The sequence below is a fragment of the Lissotriton helveticus genome, chromosome 2_1 (assembly GCF_964261635.1).
Source record: "Lissotriton helveticus chromosome 2_1, aLisHel1.1, whole genome shotgun sequence".
Classification (NCBI taxonomy): domain Eukaryota; kingdom Metazoa; phylum Chordata; class Amphibia; order Caudata; family Salamandridae; genus Lissotriton; species Lissotriton helveticus.
In genome coordinates, this window is record NC_136059.1 from 869,887,187 (window position 1) to 869,901,262 (window position 14,076).

At 45.6% G+C, this 14,076-nt stretch overlaps 1 protein-coding gene across 1 annotated transcript in view; it reads right to left on the reverse strand.

Moving 5' to 3' along the window:
- Window positions 1–14,076, reverse strand: part of ALDH7A1 (aldehyde dehydrogenase 7 family member A1) — a 274,735-nt gene that overhangs the window by 225,447 nt on the left and 35,212 nt on the right. Inside the window, exon 4 of the mRNA XM_078675592.1 lies at window positions 8,542–8,622. Coding sequence (XP_078531718.1) covers window positions 8,542–8,622 — 81 coding nt within the window. The remainder of the gene's footprint in view (window positions 1–8,541; window positions 8,623–14,076) is intronic.

The window sequence follows — 14,076 nt, forward strand, 5'->3', positions numbered from 1 at the left end:
TTTGCAATTTGTGGGGGAAACCACTGAAAATCTCATGGGTGATCCAGGAAAGGTTCTGAAAAGTAGAAAAAATTCTGAATTCAGCAAGGGGTCAAATGTGTAGATCTATTAAGTTTTTCCCAAGGAAGCTCACTGTTGAAATAAATAAAAATACCGCACTTCTTGTCAAAATGACCGATTTACAAAGGCAATAGCCAATTTTAATACAAGCCAGCATGCCACCAAGTATCCCGATAAAAATGGTACCTCATTTGCGTGGGTGGGCCAAGAGACCGCCCACAAAAGGCCCTAAAGTGATAAGTGGAGAGATCAACGATAGGAGTAGCTGTGGTGTTTGGGACCTTGCTGGGCTGCCACCCATGGAAAGCTACCAACTATAGGTTTTCCTTCCCACAATGCCCAGCAAACCTAAAACTTCAGGTCAAATCATGCATTTTATGTTTTGGAAACTTCCGGAATCAGGATCAATGCACAAAAGTCCTACGACCCAGCGTTCCCTCCACTTGTCTCGATAAAAACGCTGCTCCACTTTTGTGGCTGGGCAACAGGAACAGATCAAACCAAATTCCACCCTGGGGCTCCCAGTGACCCTGGTTTGATCCCTTGAGGCAACTAGACCCAGCCACACAAGTGTGATAGCGTTTTTATAAGAATAAGTGGGGAAACACTTAGTGGTAGCAATTTTCTGGATCCTTGCAGATTACAAAAGATTAGGTCACAGAAATGCACGGAGAATTTGGGACTTTGGGCAATGTTTGAGGTTTACAGGGCATTATGAATAAGAAAATGTCATGGGATCCACGCGAACCACACCACCCTGGACTTCCCCGGTTGTCTCGTTTTCACTAATGTGTGGGTTTGATCGGTTTCCCTAGATGGCAGCCGAACCCGGGCCCAGCTAACGTAGGTACATTAATCGCCAAATACGTTTTTTGACAGGAAACGTATATGTCGCCATATTAAGTTTTGGACTATCACCGTTGTGGAGGCTTGGCCAACCCATACAAGTACAGGTAGTGGTTATATATTGAAACAAGTGGGGAAGTACTAGCAGTAGAACATTTGTGGATTTCTGTGTGTTTTGTAAGTTTACATCATAGAAATGTGAGGAATATGTGTGATTTTAGGCAGAATTTGAGCTATACAGAGCATTGTGAATAAGAAAATGTTCCAAGTTCAACTCACGGCATACCGCCCTGGACTTCCCTTAATGTCTAGTATTCCAAAATGTCCTGGGTCTGGTAGATTTCCTTTGGTGGCAGCCCACCCAAGCCCAAAAAACTGCAGCCACCACGGCTAGTGGAACGATATTGGGATTTAGCCCATATGTAAAAACAACACCCAAAACAATAACTGTCCATTTACTTGCCATTGGGATGGGACGTTTTAGCCAGCAAGGAGGTACTGAATCAATCATACACTCACACCCAGTCAAAAGATCTGGGTTTAATCCATCACCGTTCTTTAGCCCACTCTGCCACCCCAGTTCAGACATGGCCATATGCAAATCAGTCTGACCCTGTGCCTCATGGGAACAGTCCAGCCCGAACTGCCAAGCCATGCCTTCCCTGGACCGGAAACAAGCTTCCTAGGACCGGTTTCTGGCATTTCAGCTGTCTTCTGCCAGGCTTGCTTGAATCCAGTGGCAAAGTGAGCAAGGGACTCACGTCTGAGCATACCCTGCCAACTTGTGTCGAACAAAGCGGTACAAAAGGGGGTGGTGATGAACGGAGCATCTGAACCAATCAAACACTCACACCCAGTCAAAAGATCTGGGTTTAATCCATCACCGTTCTTTAGCCCACTCTGCCACCCCAGTTCAGACATGGCCATATGCAAATCAGTCTGACCCTTTGCTAGGTTTATCTGCCCCCCAAGGGTGGCAGAAAACTACAGGACACCAGGTATATTTTATTTATGTAGGTCAGGGAACTGCCCCTTTGGCAAGGGTAGCTGCCTAAAAATACTGGGACATGTTTTGGCCGTTTCAGGGCCCCTGGTGGCAGCTTGGCCAATATAGGGAGTGATCTGCTCTGTTGGAAAACCACTAGACACCGGGGATTTGTTATTTATGGAGATCCAGGAGTGGCCCTTCGGGCAAAGGTCGTTCCTCATTTTGAAATGGGCATCTTCTTTCTTTTCCGCCCACCATGGGGACAAATCTGCCATTTGTAAGGCCATTTTGCCCCCAAGGTCGGGGGCGGAGGGGCACCAGAAAACCACTAGACACCATGGACTGTTTCCTTAATGTAGGTTGGGGAGCAGTCCTTTCGCAAACGGTCCTTGGCCAGTATTGTCCACATATGGGCTTTGCTTTCTGTTAGCCCTGGGGACAGATCAGACTTAAAAAAAAAATAGGTCAATCTGCTTATGGGGAGTGCAGAACCATTAGAGATCAAAGAATACATTTTTGTATGTGGGGGAAGTTACCCTAGGACAATGGTCACTCCCCTCTGGGATGCCAATTTGATATCTTTGCTCTGTGCCCCCCTTAGGGGCATACCGGACATCTGTGATGATGATCTGTCCCCAGGGGCAGACTTCATTGCGTTTTATAGTGTGAACTGTTTCATTTCTTGTCATCAAGGGCAGAATGTTTTATTTCTCCTTTGCTTTGTGGTGCAAAGCTTTTGTATTCCTTTGTAGCGACTCCCGCTTGCAGTTTCGGCATGGGTATATCTGCAGTTTGTGTAGTTGCATATGTCTGGTTAGGAAACTTTTTTGTAATATTTGCTTTAAATGAGTATCATTGCCCCGCTTGAATGTTTTTTTTTTTATGGTTTAAAATATTTAGCTTTTGTTTTATTCGGTTTCAAATTTGCATTAGGAGTTGTGGAAAATCTGTTTTGTCTCATCTTGTGTTTATTTTTGTTTTTCCTTTCCAATAGTATATCTTTGGTGCCAGCTCGGTCAGTGTAGAGTAGGTACAGTTGACCCTCAGTTTAGCCGTCTGTGGCAAGTGAAGGGTATCTTTCTGGAGTATAAAGTTAATTGTATCGTTTGTATAGAAGGTTTTTTCTAGATTACATGTCAATAGTTGTATTTACTGTTTGATACTAACACAGTTTGTTGAGTTCTAGCAGGAGCTGGAAGGCTTTCCATTGGAAGTACTGAGCCCCGAGTTGCCCGTAATGGTGCAGCCTGTTTTCCTGGCTTTTACTGTTGTTGCAGGGTGCAGGGTCAATATAAAGAACTTTTTGCCTATCAATTTCTTCCAGCTGTTTATTGATGGTGGGACTGTCTAGTCAAGATTCAGCCTGCCCTTGACCATTTAGTAGATTGTTTCTCAGAGAACTAAGCTCCAGAGAAAGATATATCTGTGGACAAGTCTATGGCCTTGTTCATTTGGTTTTCAGACATGTTCCCAGTAAGACATCCCATTATGGTATTAAGAGGCATATGCTGTGTGACTGCCATTAGATATGCATATCATTTTAGGGTGTTCACTGGCAGAGATTCTTCAGTTGACCCCCTAGTTGCACTTCCACTTTTATGTCCGTGAAAAAGACATATTGTGGGAACTTGCCTGAGGGATTTTAATAAAGGTCACCATATATAGGTGGACAATTTCTACAGAGGTGTGCCATTATTTAAGGAACTGTTCAAAGTGGGCACTGAGGAATAATCAGCTCTAACTGTAAATGTTATCCTAAACAGCTTGTATGTAAAAAGCTTCAAAGGGTACAGAGCAGTGTCTTGCATAGCAACAAACTTCTTGCTTTTAAATTTTCAGACAGAAGAGATGTCCATATGCTCACAACTATTCACGACGAAAGCAATTCACCTATGACTGTTTGGGGTCAGGTAGCAGACGTGCGCAAACCTATGTGCATGTTGGACTACAAGCAGCACATAGGAGGTGTATGTCGATTAGATAAAAAATTAGCGACTTACAATTGTGCTCGAAAGTCATACTTCTGGTTCAAGACATTGGCTGTTCAATGGTTACATTTGCATCCCTTGTTTACAAAGATTACTCTTCAAGACGACTTGTGTACAGTTTCAGTTGTCAGTTATAGGCAGCCTTATAGCAGCTGAGCAGTTAGATTGGTGAAACATGTGACTAGATTGAAAGATCACCACTTTCCTGAATACATTCCGCCAACATCCAAAAAAGACTTTGTCAAAGAGTCTGTGCCCAAGCAAGTGTGTAAGAAAGATGACATTTTGAAAAATGCCCTCTAAATCACATGCTAGTATGGGTACCTACATTTCAGAGATGTACAATTATTCACTGCTCCTAAACTCCGTATCTAGTGTCCATTTCAGAAAATACATAGGTTTTCTTGAATTCCATTTTTCTCTGTTTAGATTTAACCATGTCATTTGATCTACACTTAGTACACATTTAAAAAAAATCACTGTAATGTGCAGCTCAATTGTTGGATCTGGCTACCTTGGATTCTTCAACAACCTACAAACCATATATATCCACGCATTGAGAAGTGTCTAGCGGACGTAATGCCATATTGCTTTTGTAAATCAGCCATCGTGATAAGAAGTTAAAGATAAAAACATTATTTAAAAAATTTACTTTTTTCCTACTAATTTTCAGTGTTCTGTTATTTAAACAGTTAGTTTCTTTGAAAATCCTTGAGGGATCTACACAAATGAACCCTTACTGAATACTTTTCAGAAATCTATAGCTTTCAGAGATCATCCATGTGTTTCACACCGATTTCCACCACAAAAAGGAAGTAGGCTGACAGCACAAACATTTGGAAAAATGGGCTACCTTTTTGAAAAATGTCAACACTGTGGTAAAAACAGAAAAGTTTTTTGATTCATGTTTGCATATTCCTAAAATCTGGGAAGATTGTATCTTTAGCACAGCAAACCTACAGTTGATGCAACTTTTAGGAAAATAAAAACATTTCCTATTCCTCCCAATAACCCCACCCCTCCCCCACCCACCAACAGTAACTTTACCTAGGTTTTAACTGTTTTTTCCAACTCCACCAGGGGATCCACAAATCCTGGGCTCCTTCAGAATCCCCAGGATGGAAAAAAAGCCCGCAAATTTGGCATGTATACCTTATATGGGTAAAAGGATCTGGAGACCTAAGCTCAAACTATCCCAAATTGCCAAAAAAGGGCCCAGTATTCTAGAGGGGGGGGAAGGCTTAGCAGCCAAGAGGTTAAATAAAAAAAACTAACAAAAATGATGAACACATTGCTTAGCAAAACTGGCAACCAACTGCAACCGTATATAGTGTTTGAACCTACTGTGCATATACTTTGACTCCCACAGCTTAAATAAACCATCAACAATTTTTTTCACATGTATAGTATTAGATCTGGTCGTCTCTAGTAGGCAATGGTATTCACCTTTGTCCAAATAGGGACCCTTACTTCTAAGTCAGGATAAGGGGATTACACTCCTTAATAAGCCCTGCTCACCCCCTTGGTAGCTTGGCACAAGCAGACAGGCTTATGTCAGAGGCAGTGTGTTAAGCATTTGTGAATATACACAGTAATACAGTGAAAACACTACAGATGGAAAACACAGGTTTTTTAAAAATGGGTATTCTTTATATAGACTTAAACACAAGCTCACAAACGACAAAAATCCACAATACTAGACTTAAGATTACTTAAAAGATGATTCAAGTTGCTTAGTTCAAGTTGTTGGTAAATGCGACAAAGTTCTCAACAAAGTACCTGGATGCGCAAAGCATAGTAAACAAAAGGCTCGCAAAAGGGGAGATGCGTCGGTTCCGTGATCCGGGGGAACGGTTGTGTCCTGCCTCAATGCTTGCGCAGAGTAGGAGACTCGTCGTGAGCCTTACCGGTGAGGAGGTGATGCGTAGATTCTCGGCTTGTGGGCCCATTGCGGTGCGCAAGATGGCGCCTTGATGCGATGCGATGATCCGGTTGTGATGCGAGAAGATGGCGCCAATGATACGGCGATGGGATGACGATACCATGACGCCCTGACAGCCTTGCGACGACTCTGTACTTTGGAGCGCTCCAGGCCCTGCGGCACCCTTCTCCGGTGATGCGATGGCGACTCTCTCGTTGGCATCACGCTTCTCCGGGGATGCGACAGCTTCGATGAACACACGCTTCCAGGGAGATGCGACGACGGCTCACTTCTCCGACGTTGCGACAATTTCAGAAGCGGCGGCGACATGCTTCGTCGCGCTTCCAGCAGTGACTGGAGTCAGAATTCCCAGCAAGGAAATTCAGGAGGGAGCTGGAGGTGAAGTCTTTTGTCCCAGAGACTTCAGCAGGAGGCAAGCACAGTTCAAGCCCTTGGAGAATATTATGTAGATGAAAGTCCTTACAAAGTTCCTTCTCATTTCCCTTGGCAATGAAGCAACCACTGCAGGCCAACCCAGCAAAGAGCACATTGGCAGAGGAGCAGTCCAAACTCCTGCAGCTTCCTTGGTTCTTCTCCATGGCAGAAAGGTTTCTTGTTCCAGAAGTGATCTAATTTCTTGGGATCAGGGTCCTAATATTTATCCCCCCAAATCCTTTGTTCTCTGAAGGCAGAGAGGCCTCTGCCTAGTCCAAACCAGTTCCTGAGCACTTTGTTTACATGACTCTTCTTCCTTTCACTGTGCAGGGCAGAGACATCAGCCGCTCCCACAGGAGGTGGAGTCAGCACTGGGGAGGGAAGATACAGCTCTGGAGCACTCTGTTGACATGATTCCTCCTCTCCCTTCACGGTGCAGTGCAGAGACATCAGACAAGCCACAGGAGGGGGAGCCAGCATTGTAGAGGGAAGGCCCAGCCCTATGCAGGTCCCAGGTGCAACTTCTCCCTCCAATCTAGATACAGATCTCTTAATTCATCACCGGGCTGCCCCAGCCTGTCTCCTGGAATCCCCCAGCCCTATCACTCACAATCCCAGACAAGGAATACACAACCCAGCAGAGGCAGGCCTGGATAGTTAGACAAGAAAATACCTACTTTCTAAAAGTGGTATTTTCAAACACAGAATATTAAAACCAACTTTACTAAAAGATGTATTTTATTATTCAGAGTTCAGGCATACTAAATTTGAATTTCTACCGTGTTCCCGGAGTCAGTTAGGATTATAGGAATGTAATAATGTAACTGCCCATTCTGGCCTAGGAGAACAGGTAGCCTTCAATAGTGAAAACCGAAAATGGCTGTACTTCACTATTAGAACATGCTAAACTCAGAGCATTTCCTACCTTATACTTACAATGCACCCTGCCCCTGGGCCTACCATAGGGGTGTCTAATATGAAGCAAAGGGAGGGTTTAGGGACTGGCAAGTGGGTGCACTTGGCCAAGTCGACATGGCAGTGCTAGACTGCACACAGGCCTTAGAGATACTTTACAAGCTGCTTCTGCGGGTTGCGCAAACAGTGCTGCAAGCCCACTAGCAGCATTTGATTTACAAGCCCTGTGCACACATGGTGCACTGTACTAGAGGCTGACAGATAAAACAAATAACCCAATCATGGAATAACCAATTAGTACATAAATTGAACATAGGGAGCACTTGGACTGTGGCACTGATTAACAGTGGCACAGTGCCCAAAGCAAAAAACATATCAAAACAGAGGAGGCAATCCGTCAAAATGGAAGTGAGACTCACGCCAATGATGCCAGGTCTAACATATAGGAAATGGGGTCATTCTTAACGTGACCACCATTCAAATCTAGTTGCTTTACTCTCAGCCATAATCAAATACTAGGACCTCTGTTTTGGTTCCATTGAGATAGCAATAGTTATCCTTTATGAACAAAAAAAATGAAGCAGTCCAGATACTGGCAATATCATGCAAGCTCTAGAAATAAATGTCCAGGGAGAGGAGGATCTTGGTACTCTGCATATACATCTGTTTGATAACCTGTGTCTGTTGGCACATAAAGGACCGGCTGACAGAGGAGTAGCCTTTAAGTGGGCAACAAGGGACCTTGCAACTAGGGAATTCCACTGACCCAACTACTTCTTGGGATTCCCATACACTTTTTAAATCAAAATGTTGTCGTTTAGTTTTATTATGAACTGAGAGGTCAAGAAAATGAGTGTGGCAGCAATAGTCTTCAACTAGAGAAATTAGTAGATCATCTCCAATGTTGGCCAACGAGGTCTCCTTTCCCCATTGCAACACAAGACTGACAGTGACATTCAACCTGCAGGAAGTAGCCTTAAACATTCAGAAAATAAGTGCAAATGGCTACGGTATTAAGAGCAATTATGTAAATCGGAATTCTGGTAAGTGGTATAGATGTAACATCTTTAGGATTCACAAATAAAGGCGTTCCAACTTATTTTGGACTCCTGAAGCATCGGTTTTCTTATTTAGAAAAGTTTGTCTTCATCTTGAGTAGTATATGTAGGCATTTAAGGGGTTTTAGATAGTCAGAAAGAGCTTGCAGGTGCTCTAATCACAGATTCGTAAATTACACCGAAAAAGCTCATTTTAACCTACATGTACTTAAAAGTAATAGATCTCCATGGCATAATTTATACAGCTGCTTTGCAGAATAGGCATATTCCCATTCCCCGAACTTGTCAGAGTCTTTCATTTGTATTTACATTGTGCTAAATAAATCATACCAGGCTTCCTAGAAGTTTGATCTTCTTTCTCAAAGCATCACCAATTTGTCGCACTATTTCCCCTCGTTTTGGTGCTGGAATCTGCAGAAAAGAGATCATCAGAAATCAGTAGAATAATTGTGTGAGGAACAAACCACACAAAGAATGCATACAATATATGCAGCACGATCTACCTCTATTAGAGAAAGGTATAAGCATGGTGGCATGAGTACAATCAATGTACAATGCATAAAAGGAATAACTGCAGGGTCCCAAATACTTTCTTTGAAGCCCATGGTTAGGAAACAGCACAATGTTGGGGCTCCTAATACCAATGCTGCCTAGTCTTAATTCCAACTTTAGTCTCTTTCTTCCAGCACCCTATACATACAATATTATTCCTTACACTTACGGGTTCAATTTCACTTCTGCTTTCCTAGCTTTTCTTACCTCCTTTTGCTCCCTTTTCTGGTGTTCTTACTGTTGTACTAGGTCATTGTCAGATGAGGTTAAGTCCTGGGCCCTAAAATGTAATGCAGGTGTTAAACTACCTGCAACCACAAGCCCAAATTACGCAACACAAACACTTCTTACTTTACGTGTCTATTTACAAGTACAGCAAGCCCTCACCGTATCCCCCTCTCTTAAACCAAACCAACAGCAGTAAACAATTCTTGCATGTAGGGTCTGTGTGTAATAATGAATATTGTCACTGCCTAAGCCTCGGCCCACTCAGGCAGCATATATCATTTGGAGAGCCTCAAGCTCTCCAATGAGTTCCAGCAAGTAAATGCAGGCAGATGCTCTAATTGATAGAGGAAGGCTTAGGTGGCAGCCTGAGAAACCGTTAGGGGGAAGTAGCTGCAGGGTATTCCTAAGGTGCAAGAGTGCCGAAGATTGGTTCTTACAGCTCATTTGCGACTGAGGGGCATGGAGTGCTTAATGTAGAAGTGCAGGTAGCTTTCTCCATGCACAGTGGAACTCATTTTTGTGCACTATGTAAAGTCCAGGTAAACCGCAAAGAAAGTACAGAGGCACTAATGACCCCCCCCCCCCCCCCCGCCCTGACAAAAGCTCACTTTTGTGGTAGTATGGGCGAGCAGTTCGGCAGGTAGTGGCAAGCATTTAACTTTAACACACACACACACACACACACAAACACACACACACACACACAAACACACACACCCCCGGTCAGCAACTTACAGGAATAATCTTGTGGACTTCGGGTGATTATTGGGCAATGTCCAAGGCCACACCAACAGGTCACATCAGGAGTGCAGAAGTTTGTCACAACATTGGGTGCCCCGTCACTTCAATGGGAGACCCGTGATGTCAGAAAGAGGCTGCAAGGAGGGACTGATGCACCAGTTCAGGGGAACACACAGAGGGTTAAACCCTTGAGATCCTCAGGCATGAGACCTTTGGCCCATTTCTCCTCGGGCTGTGGGGCTCGGTCCAGTGGTGTCTTTTGGTGTCAGATTCTGGTGCAGGAGTTTCTTGTGGTTGGAGGGGGCCTGCAGGCAGTGACTGGAATTCCAGCCTGGGTAAACCCAAGCATGGGCTTGGCTATTGTGGGTCTGAGGAACCCATTGGAACCGTCACCTCCCTTGCACTCTGGCTCGGGCGTGCAGGTGCATAGGTGCTTTGAGGCGTCAGGTAGCAGCAGTCTCAGACTCACTCGTTGTCTTGGTTTCTGCTGCAGAGGGGAAAACAGGACAGCTGGGCCATTCACTAAGTGGGTCTCACTGTCCCTGGAATTGGGGTCTAGGGACAACCAGCATTGGCTGCTGCAAGGGGTCCAGTACTCCAGGGATTGGCAGTGTGCGGTTTCAGTCTGTGCTGCCATCCCCACACTTGAAGGGATGATGGATCTAATCTGTGGGAGCATGACTACCTTAATCTGGGCGGCTGCTGCATCGGTAGGTAGGTAGGTAGGCGGCAGTTCATTGTATCTGGCCTTGCTCCTTGCAACTGCAGGGAGTATCTCCTCTTCTCCAAGAGAGATTCTTTGGCAATTTGTGAATCACTGGCAGTTCTCTGGGTTTCTTGAATTCTGCACACCTGCAAGATGAATCAGTTGCTCCCTGAAAGTAGAGTGCAGCAGACAGGCCAGCGGGGTTGGCGCCAAGTCAGTCATGCTCCTTGGTTCTCAGGTCAGCAGTCTTCTTCCACTCTTTTTGTGTCCAACGAATTCTGAAGTCCTGGTATAAGGGGGTCCCCTAAATACTCAATTTAGGGGCGTTAAGGAGAATGACAAGTACTAGCCAATGGGCTACTTAGCCCTGGGGACAAGACACCCCCTAGATGACCACTTCCTGTGGGCAGTAGGCATCACCCTGTCCCCGAAATCCTAATTCCACCACACATAATATGGTGGAATTTCTAACGTCGTATTCACGTCAGACCTGGTCACCCTAGAGGTGTGGCAAGCCGAGCAGTGCAACCCGCCTCCTGCACAGCTAATTTTCCAGCCAGTCCTGGTACTAGATGGCCCGTGGGGAGGTGTGGCTTAGGGAAATAGCCGCATCCTGTCCTGTGAGAAAAGCTAGACTTGCATACCAAAAGGTAGTTAGTGAGCTCTTTGAAGCTACTTTCCTTGGAATGCTAACTTACAAGCCTTTCCTCCAGGAGAAGGTGTTAAAGTCTTTACCAAAGCAGGCATTGTGCCGGACCTCCTGAGAGCGAGGCCTTTCACCCCTGGGGGTAAGAAACTCATCTGTGGCAGCAGGCTGGACTGAACCGGTCAGCTAGCACACTAGAGGGATGGTAGGTTTTCAGGGGACACCTCTAAGGTGCCTTCTGAGTGCAAGTATTAACAAATCCAATGCAGGTTCATTAATACGAGATGTTTGATACCAAACATCCCTACTTTCAGTGAAGCCATCATGTAACTGGAGAACTCATTTTCACCAGTGTAAAATGGATTCCCTCATCACTTGCAATATCTAGTAAAAGAACTAGACATCACAGGAGCATATCTGCTCATGCAGATACGTCCTGGCACAGAATATAATGCACCCTGCCTGAGGGCTCAAAGGCTTGCTGTAGGGGTGACTTACATATATTAGATTTAGTGACTTCAGCGCCTCTAGTTCCAGCACTGGTACACCCAGACCTAAATTGGTTTGTTAGAGCTCGCATCACCTCCTGTAACCTACACCGTTTTTCCTAATCCTTGTGCATGCTCCAAATCTCTGGCCCATAGCGAGCTGCCTATTCTTGGCCCTAGGGAAGGCTTTCGACTCCCTGAAAGGGATCTTTCTCTTCAAAGTATTGCCACACTATGGTCTGGATGACTGCTTCATCAGATTGGTGTGCCTCCTGTATACCCTCCTGTTGGCAAGCGTCAAGACAGGCACCCTCATCTCTGATCACGTCCACATATGCAGAGGCAAGCGCCAGGGCAGCCCCCACTGCTTTTCTCCTTAGCTATACTCTACACGTCCAAGGTGGCACAGGGGGTATACCCCTGGGAGATGGTGTCCACTCGGTCTCCCTTTATGCAGACAATCTGCTCATTTACCTTTGCGATGTCTCTTCATTCCCTGCTACAATCGCACAAACTCTTACCCGATAAGCAGCTCTCTCTGGCTTGAAGGTCAATTGGATCATATCTTGTCTTTTTTTATGTCTTCGGCCACCGCTAACCCTGGTTTCTCTCATCTGGCAGCTCTTCATGTTTCAATACGTGGGCAGCCATGTATTCCATACCCCCACAGATCTGTGTAATAGCAACCTGATGCGAACCATCACCTCATGACGCGCTCAGATGGCCATTTGGAGGACTTTGCCCCAGTCAGTGGCAGGGATCGTAGCCCTACATAAAATGGCGAAGCTTCCGTTGTCTCTTATATTATTTTACCAATCTCCCATTGTATAACCCCACCCCCTTTTTAAGGTACTTTGAACGAGCTATGAGAGACTTCATTTGGTCGGCTCCGGCTGTCCGGTGGTGCTCTCGAAGCTCTACCAACCAACCAACCATGATGGGCTTCTGTGCCAAATTTTTAGCACTACCAAGCGTCCCAATTGTACTGGGGTCTAAATGGCTGGCCTCCCTTCAGTTGGCGGACAATGCCAGGTCGCAACCTGCTTGGACCCATTTCAATATGTTAAAGCGGTTCCACCCATGCGCTAGGACACCACTACCCAAACCCACGCATTTACTGGTGGCTTACCGCTTCTTCCACCGCTGCCTATATCTCACACGAGTAACAACCCCTTACGCCCCTGTGGTGGCACTGTTGGGTACACCCAGGGGGCTGCATATCAGCACCATGGCGAAACTATCTGTTGGGCACAAGGTGTAGTTCTACACTATAGGAGACCTAAACTGAGTCGGGGGAAATTCTCGCATACGAGTCCTTGATGGTGGAAGATGGCCTACCCTTGGACATTTCCTCCTTTACAATTCGCTCATCAGACATGACCCATGAACACGCAACCCACCTCACTTTGCAATATCTTCATGTGTTAGGACAGGGCACACACCTGGTGCACTGGCTAGCTGATTCCATGTGCATACACACTGCGCCATCGGTCACACCCTTTCTGCAACCATAGGGAGATGGACCTGAATCCCCCCTGCACAGATAAGGAGTGGGCTGCTCTTACAGAGAGCCCTGTTCAATTGCCTCAAAATGCCCAGTTCCATCTCATCCAGCTATACATTATACACAGAGCTTACCTTACTCCTGCCAAAATAAAATCGGTACTTTCCCCAAACAGATGCTTCCTATTCCCAGTGCTGCTTGGTGGATGCGGATCTTCTACACATGCTCTGGGCTTGCCTCAACTTGCACCAATATTGGCAGGGAGTAACATGTTGCCTGTCTCATCACTATACCAGTAGAGCATTGTTAACTATGCGAGAGGCAGGTTTCCTGGCCTATATCACTAAGATAAGAAATACAGAGTCACGCCCCGATTGACTGACTTGGGAATTTTACTGGGCAAGGGACGTATTACCCTCAGGTCGAATGCACCAGATTCCCCCACCCCTCAAGGCCTGGGTGCGATCGCTCACTGCCTGGGCACAGGCGGAGAGTGTTGCCCTACACAGGGAAGACAATCTGGTGCTCCGCAGATATCCCTTAGCCACTTGCTGGGATACTATAATGGCTGACTTGCATGGTGACACACAAGGTGCCTCCATCTCATTGAACACATCACTGGGGGCTGCGGTGGTGGTGTAGTGAGGGGAGTGGTCCACGCCCCTCTTCGAGACAGAGACCCCTACTGCAACATGCTTGACTGCAATACTTTCACTTCTAGGATTCGTCTAAGAAATGGAGACCATTACCATGTCTTTTTACTACTGTCTTCTCGATTGCCCGTACTGTACCTAATTGCATGGAGGGGGATATGTTTTTTGTGGCCTGAACATTCTTTCTTATTATGGTTACTACCAGTTTTGTTACTTACGCAAATGGACTGTTTGCTTCAGCTATTGCAATTTGTCATTTCTAGTGCAAAGTGTTCACCTGTAACTGCACTGTATTCTCTAGATACACCTTCTTAGTGAACCCGACAACTGGATGTACCTACCTATTG